This window comes from Manacus vitellinus, unplaced genomic scaffold, assembly GCF_001715985.3.
Source record: "Manacus vitellinus isolate BGI_N305 unplaced genomic scaffold, ASM171598v3 scaffold_26_pilon, whole genome shotgun sequence".
Lineage (NCBI taxonomy): Eukaryota > Metazoa > Chordata > Aves > Passeriformes > Pipridae > Manacus > Manacus vitellinus.
In genome coordinates, this window is record NW_021939960.1 from 10,413,067 (window position 1) to 10,420,552 (window position 7,486).

At 47.1% G+C, this 7,486-nt stretch overlaps 1 protein-coding gene across 1 annotated transcript; it reads right to left on the minus strand.

Annotated features, from left to right (window-relative positions):
* Positions 1 to 1,645: 1,645 nt before the first annotated feature.
* Positions 1,646 to 7,062, minus strand: SDC4 (syndecan 4). Its single transcript, XM_029960362.1, has 4 exons — positions 6,827 to 7,062; positions 5,897 to 5,949; positions 5,476 to 5,659; positions 1,646 to 4,247 (listed from the first exon to the last, which is right to left on the minus strand). Exons 1-4 carry the CDS (start codon positions 6,948 to 6,950, stop codon positions 4,096 to 4,098), a joined length of 513 nt encoding a protein of 170 aa, XP_029816222.1. The 5' UTR covers positions 6,951 to 7,062; the 3' UTR covers positions 1,646 to 4,095.
* Positions 7,063 to 7,486: the final 424 nt, after the last annotated feature.

Here is a 7,486-nt window from a genome sequence, read left to right on the forward strand (position 1 = left end):
GGCATCACCACCTGCAGCACAGCTGGCACCAGGATAGGACAGAGGATAGTGAAGGAGGAACTGAAAGGTTACACCCCATTTTCCAGCTACCCGGTGCTCCTCCAGCCAGGGAGCATTTGGGAAGGGCAGACCTGCCCCCAAGCACTCTATCACATCAGTACCTAGGAGGGTTCCAGCTATTTTCAAGCCTGGTGATGCAGATCCTCAAGGTTTTGGTTTTAAAACCAGAGCAGCACTAAAAAGAAAAAACAACAGTGTGTCATCTCTCAGGTCAGAGATGAAGACCAGGAATGCACAAGGCATTAGTGCTTCTTAGGATACACCAGGAACAGGCAGGATGGCCAGGGAGGGCAGAAAGGCAGACAGAGGGAATAGTGACAAATCCATCCCAGGAACTGGGGCCTTGCAAGGACAGGCAGGCAGCCAGTCTTGTGCTCCAGGGATTTGCAGACTCCTTGTCCAGACTGCTTTGCAAAAACAAGGCACTTTTACACTGGGGGCGGTTTTGGAAAGTACACGGGATTCTTGCAACGCAGAGACAAAGCCCAGGAGAGAAAGAAAGGGGAGGAGGAAAACAAAAAAAGACAACCACAGGTTGTTCCAAGCAGCACATCCAAGAACCTGTCACAGCCACACGAGGAACAAGAACTCGAAGATCGCAGAGTACGTCACTGGTGCACTGACAAACACGGCTCCCACGGAGCACGGGAGGGCCCGGGAGCACATGGCTCTGCTTTTCCTGAGACTGGATCACATTCTCAAAGGACCTTTCAGGGTGCACTGGTGACAGAGCAAGCAACCAGCACACGCTACTCCCTCACCCCTGAGAGAGCCTGGGTGTTAGTCCCAATTTGTTTCCTTCGCCCCTGCTAAGCCAAACCCCCTGGAGCAGGAATTCCCACCAGGGAGAAGGGAATTAGATTTTCTCAATGACAATAATCCATTTAAATACAGCACTTCTGAGGAACCTCAGCACGTTCCCAGCGAGCAGCCCTGCTCTGCACAGCCCACCCTCTCCCACCTGCCTGGGGAGAGAGATGGGTCCTGTTCCTTGAGAACACCAAGCTGGCAGAGCAGAGGGGCTTGGACAAACAGCAGTTTCCTCCACATCTTGTTTTAGTCCAAAACAGGATGAAGTCACCTGTGGACTTGCTCCCAGAGCAGCTGATCCCAGGCAAGCAGCTCTGCCCTCACTTGAAGGCCTACGTTGGTTAAACAGGGTTGGCTTGAAACTTGGTGGAGAAAGACCCCCAGCACATTGTTCTGCTTGAGGGTACAGACATGTGCTGCTGTTACCAGAGGACAGGCACAGGCCTCTCTACTTCCCTCTGTCCCTTCTGGCTGCAAGGGGACAGCCTTCTCAAAGTGCCATCACAAACTGATCACCAGAGACAGGACAGACTCACCTCAGGGTTCTGGGCTGCCTCTGCTTCACTTGCTTGGAGAAGCCCAGGGACAGTGGGAGTCACTGGAGGGGCAGATGCTGGAGGCAGCTCTGGAGCTGCTGACAAAGCCTCTTTGAGCTGCAGCCACCGTGCCAGGTCCCAGCGTGCCTCCCTTCTTGGTAAACCAAGAAGTTACACAAACACGAGCTCCCAGTTATCCAGCTCCCAAAAGAAATTTCAGATCAGAAACAGTCCAAAAAGCCAGTTTTAGAAAGTACCATTTATTTGAGGGGAAAAAAAATAAAAATCAGTAACAGTGGAAAAACCCCAAGAGCAATTACACAAGAGAATCTAAGTATCCCGAGAAGCGGACACGGCTCCTGCCTTCCTGGTAGTGCTGTCCACAGGCAGCACAGTCCTCCCTCTCCTGCCCAACCTCCAGTGAACTCTGTGCAGCTTTGAGAGCCTCCCAGAGCCCACAATTTCCCCGAACACACTTGTACTGGGACCGAGTGAGTCACCCAGAGGAGCTCTCCTCTCCCACCCATGTTCCAACACACACTTCCCTGTGTTCCCACCTCGATTGCCTCACCCTGAGAAGGGGCTGAACTTTCTTCTATGGCCTCTCTGGTTTTGGCCTCAAGCCTACACTGCAATGCCTCAGTAAAGAGGCTTCAGGAGCCACAAGATTTCTGAACAGCCTTTGCAACTGCCTGATTTCATGCTGCCTACCCAGGCACTCAGCTCGGGGACCCACGCTCTGATTTTTGTTTTAAACCACACCAGACTCTGAGCTGCAGGACATGACTCACACATAGCTCTGTAAGACCTTCCTGACACAGAGGCATCAGACACACATCACCCTTCACTCTGGGAGCACTGGGGGGATTGGTCCAATCCAACTCCCAGTGGAGGCAGGAGCCATCCATGTACAGGATATGTTAACAAAGACCCATGGCAGGGGGTTCAGAGCTTGCATCTCTGAAAGCTCAGTGCTCCCAGGTGGGAGATGCTGCTCAGGCAGAGCTCAGCTACCAGACCCAGCCTTCCACAAGAGGCAGGACTCAGCACAGCACCACAGAGGACTCTGCCAACCCCCAAACATTAAGTTATGATCTCCATACTGCAAGCTTCCAATGCCTGCTTCAAAGAGCAAACCCAGGGGATCTCTGCTCTGATTCTCGAGGATCAAACCCAGCACTAATTCATGAGGATCAAACCCAGCACATCACCAACCCCAGCCCTCCTCCAGGCACAGCCAGGACATGGTGATGGAGCCCCAGGGCTGCTCCCAGCTCCCTTCCCAAGCCTCTTGTGCTTCACACAAGACAGTGGACAAACAGCAGCACAAACAAGATCAAAAGCCTCTTACACACTGTAAGGCTGCTGAAGAACTAACTCCAGCCTTTTCACTGTTAACTGTATATTTCTCAGTAAAATATATAATATATAGCTCTATAGGACTGATTGTAATATATTACAGCCTAGAAATACTCTTGTCTTTTCCCTACTTCAATCATATTATGCATCCAACTTTGCATACAGAAGTTATTGCCTTGAATTTATAGTTGAAATTCACAGAATAAAGCTTAAATAGTTTTCACAGAGACTCATTATATTAGTGTTTTACATAACAAGCATAAGAGTTACCAAATGAGAAAGCAGCCATTTCAGAAACTATAAATAATTCTATTTTAAAAAAAAATCCTAAAAAAAGTTACGAGAAAACCATAAATATCTTTACCCTCTACAGTAGCTGCTATAGAACTAGAAGAAACCTGTAACACACTGTAGCTAACTCTGCTTCAGTTCAGAATATGAATCATATAAAACAGCATCTCTAGACAAATGCCCGGCCAAAGGAAACACAAAGGGATTGAAAAAATAAATCTGAGGAAATTAAAAAAGTAGATTATTTTTTTTATTATTTCAAAACAATTTCTACAAACTTTATATAAACATTAGGCTATTTTCTTTAAAATTTTGTTATAAAAAAAATCCTACAAGCAATCCTTTAAAAAAAGGTAAGAGACTGAAGGCAAGGAAAGGGTGTCACCATAGCCAAACACAACTGGCTGTCCCGATTTCAAGGACTAATGACCCTTGCCTGGGGCCAACAGGAAGAGACAGAAGTCTCCTGGGGAAGACATTCCCATAGGCCCTTTATGGCATTCAGGGATTTTGAGCCCCTCTGGGCCTTTTACTCCCTGATAAGGCAACATTATCTGTAGTGTAAGAGATTCATAAATAGTTCTCCACAAAAATGCTTCACATCAACAGCCTGCAAGACATCTAGTAGCAAGATTTATAAAAAAAGCCATCTTCTATAGAAGCAGCCAATCCCAACACAGCACGCTGGATGCAAACACATGGTGTTTGCTTCCATACAGTCTGGTTTGTGTTTATATACCCTCTATAAAACCAAGCAGAAAATTTGGCATCTTTATTCTTTTTACACTAGCTTAGGAAAAAAAAAATACACTGAGTTGTTGTTGTTTTTTTTTTTCAGACTCTTTGTATTTCATTGGGCCCTTGTTAGCTGAGCAGGATGGGAAGGGTCACGAAGGAAGTTTGTTTGTTTTTTTTTTTCTCTCAAAGTCACTTTGAAATTCAATCCAAAAAGAGCATTTGTTCAGCACATCTCATCTGAGGGCACAGTGTTTCCATACAGTTTGTTTGTCCCTTGATGGGCACAAGGTGCTGCTGAGCTTTAAGCATAGAACTCGTTTGTGGGGGCTTTCTTGTAGATGGGTTTCTTCCCCAGGTCGTAACTGCCCTCGTCCTTTTTCTTCATGCGATAGACCAAGAGGAGGATCAGGAAGATGGCAAACAGGAGGCCCACTGCTCCTCCTGCAATGAGAGCTGGGGAGGAAAAAGAACATGGAATAAGTCAGCTACATCTCAAAATCTGCTTCAAGAGTACCAGCCCCCAGAATTGCCTCCAGAGTCAGTGTCCATGTGCCTGTCACCATATGTGCTGGCACTTCCAGCAAACAGCAGATGTTCCTGGGAAAGGTCAGAGACTGCTTCCAACCCAACCACAGAATATTCACATGTTCCACATTAACCAGTTTGTGCTAATCTTCCAGTTTAGTCCAAGGAAGAAATGCTGACAAGAAGATATCCTCCCTGCATGGAGGTAAAACTAAAAAAATCCACCAAAAAGAGCCCCACCACGACCCACAGGAAAATGGTGTAGCTCCAATCCGAGTGCTTTGTTAACCCCCTGTGTGAGCACACCCGGGGGACTCTCTATTCCATTTCATCAGCAACATCCAACTGCCAACACCACTCCCCTTCAAAAATACCCCAAAACCACTACCCCAAATATCAACGCCCACAAACCCGCTAAAAACCACCGAGATTTCCTCTCTCCTCACACCAAGGGTGGCCACAACACTTGACTGGTTTATTTTAGCTGTGACACCTACTCCTTGCACTAAATCAGCTTCTTGGCTAGACGGCTTTCCAAGCCACTCTTCCAGTCTCTTCTCCAGCTGGAAGGATGGCTGTGGATTGACACAGTGTGCCAAGATTTGTACCTGGACTATCAGGCCAAGTGCTTGAAGCAGCACTGTGCTAGAGACAGGCCTTTCCCACCCGCTGCAGGGGAGCCAGTCTCTTGGTTTTGCTCTAGACATCAGTACTCAGATTCCTACAGCTGGCCAGGTGTTCAAACCCCTTAGAGGGGCTGCTTGGCTCCTGAAAAGGCTCAGAAAAGGCAGGACTTGGGCACAGGTTAGAAGGAACATGCCTCTATTTGATATGAAAGTCTATGATGTCACCGGTTTACAGCCAGAAACGCCTCTTGTTGAGGCAGTATCTGGGTGCAGAGCAGCTGCCACATGACTTAAGCCAACAGTCAGCTGGCAGGCTCAAAAACAAGCTGTTTACCTCAGCAAGGCAAGCAGCAGGCTCTGCTGTTGTTTAAGGACTAGAAAGCAGAAGTCACCCTGCTACAGGTAGTCACAGGGGCAATGAAACTCATTCCCCTTGTCAGGAGGGAGCTGCTCCCCAGAGAAACAGGGAACAACAGAAGGCATTTTGATTTTCAGTATTAATGATTTATCAGGAGAAGGTGGAATATTACCTGTAAGGACTTCTGTTCTTTCAAAGATGCTGCTGTTGGCTGTGCTTGCCATGGAGATCTTGTTGGACAGGTTCTCTTCGACAGGTACAGCTTTGTCTGGAATGATTTCATTGTCCACCATTGTGTTTTTCTTCTCACCTTCTATCTTTCTCCCAGTATCTCCAGGGATATAGTTGTCAGATATCTAAAGAACACAGACAAACCACACCCTTCAGTAAGCAGCACCCAGCCTACCTACAGCTGAAACCAGGAGGGTGTGCAGGGCATAGAAAGTTTGCTCAGTGCATTACAAGTACACTGTTCCTGCAGGTGGGTTCGTCCTGATGACACGTCTTGCAGGGGGGAGGGTGTTCAGGGAGTTCAGTTCAGACAAACCAAAGGAGTTACATGTTGCTTAAAAACACACAGGGGCAATACCTACCAGAGGAGTATCCATGGTGGTCAGATATATGCCTTCTTCAGAGTCTGAGTAGTCTGCAGAGGGGGTAAAATAAAATAGAGAGGACTAAGTTTTATTCTCATTACATGCCATTTTCCCAGAATTCACACTTCCCATAATACCAGCACCTGCAGACAAACTAGAACTCTTGTCCTCTACAACTCCCTCTCATCTACTAGTCCTTTTATCATTAATAACTTTGATTGCACAAGACCATGAGATGTAATCTTGAAACCCACACCTCTTATGGGAGGGGTCTTCAGCTGCATCCATTGGCCCCTGCAGGGCAGATCTGCCATAGCTTACTAAGGTAATGCCAATGGAGGGCATTGCTCCCACAGCCCATCCCTAAAGGATCATTCACCAACCCTCCAGATCTGCCCAAACATGTCAGCCACCGATTTCAGCACTTGTTCTTTTACTTTTAGAGAACAAATGTTCACATAAAGGGACACAGAGCTACAGAAACTGGTTTGGGCAGGGAGTTTTGCATGTCACAGAGAGTTCACTTGAACACCAGTTAGTCCTTCACCTTGTTTGGCCTCAGCTGAGATATTAACTCTAAGCCTTTTAATACTGCCTCAACAATAGATTTTTTTTTTTGAGTTTCTCAGCAGTTCTTTGGAGTTCAACAGGAAAGAGATTCAGCCAGTGCAATGCCTTTTCACTTGCAGCAAGACAAGCTTGGCTACACTCCATCTGTCCTCCCCAAGTGATTCAACACCACAGCACAACCACTTTCACTGTTCTCATCTGAGTGACTACAACTCACAAGGCTCTCTCATCTCCACTTGACACTGTGGTTCCTCTGGAGCTCTGGCTGTGCACTTGGCCCATCACTCATGGGCTGGTGCTGAAAGAAATGTCACAGCATCAGCTGAGGTAGATCCATTTCCCCCCTTCCCTACTTACCTCCAGACCCAGATGACTCATCTATGTCCAACCCATCAGCAGTTAAGTGAGGCCTGAATTCACCAATGTCTTCATCATCTGGCAAATCCCCAGAGGCAGGGTAGTCAAGCCATCCAGCATCCATGGTCTCAGTTTCTCTCACCTGCAAAGGGGTGTGGAAAAGTGTTAAATATCAGGCAACTCCTCAGAAGCATTTCACAGAAGGTTCAGAGCCTGTGCTGAGCACGTCACTTCCAAGAGAAAAACAGTAAATGCTGAACTTCCTCTCCACCAAAAGCATTATCGTTATCAGCCTGGAAATAGCTGAATTCCCCTAGAATTTCTCAGAACAGAAGTGAGAGCCAGCCTGGGAGGGGAATTTCCTGAGCACTACAGATTCAAGTTCACCTAAACACACAGGGTGAAAACAACACAACAGGATCTTGGTCAGGAGTTTGCATCAAAAGCATTTGGAAAAGCAATACCTTGGAAGGACTTGCTATTCCTGGGGAAAAAGCCTGGCACCTATAGGTCAGTTCTTTGCATAACACCAAGGCCTCACAACCAAGGCAATTGCTCACTTCTTGTATTGAGAACAAACCCATTTTATCACCCAAGGCTTAAAAACTGGTCTGTCAGTTCAGCTGAACTGCAGTGCAATACAGTGTGACGTTCAAGAGC

Bases quoted from the DNA above. Each gene is read 5' to 3' on its own strand.
- SDC4 (XM_029960362.1), bottom strand. From the start codon at position 6,950: ATGGATGCTGGATGGCTTGACTACCCTGCCTCTGGGGATTTGCCAGAT. The intron at 5,950-6,826 runs GTAAGTAGGGAA...CCCCCTCTGCAG, and splicing joins TGAGTCATCTGGGTCTGGAG to ACTACTCAGACTCTGAAGAA. The intron at 5,660-5,896 runs GTAGGTATTGCC...TGTGTTCTTTAG, and splicing joins CCACCATGGATACTCCTCTG to ATATCTGACAACTATATCCC.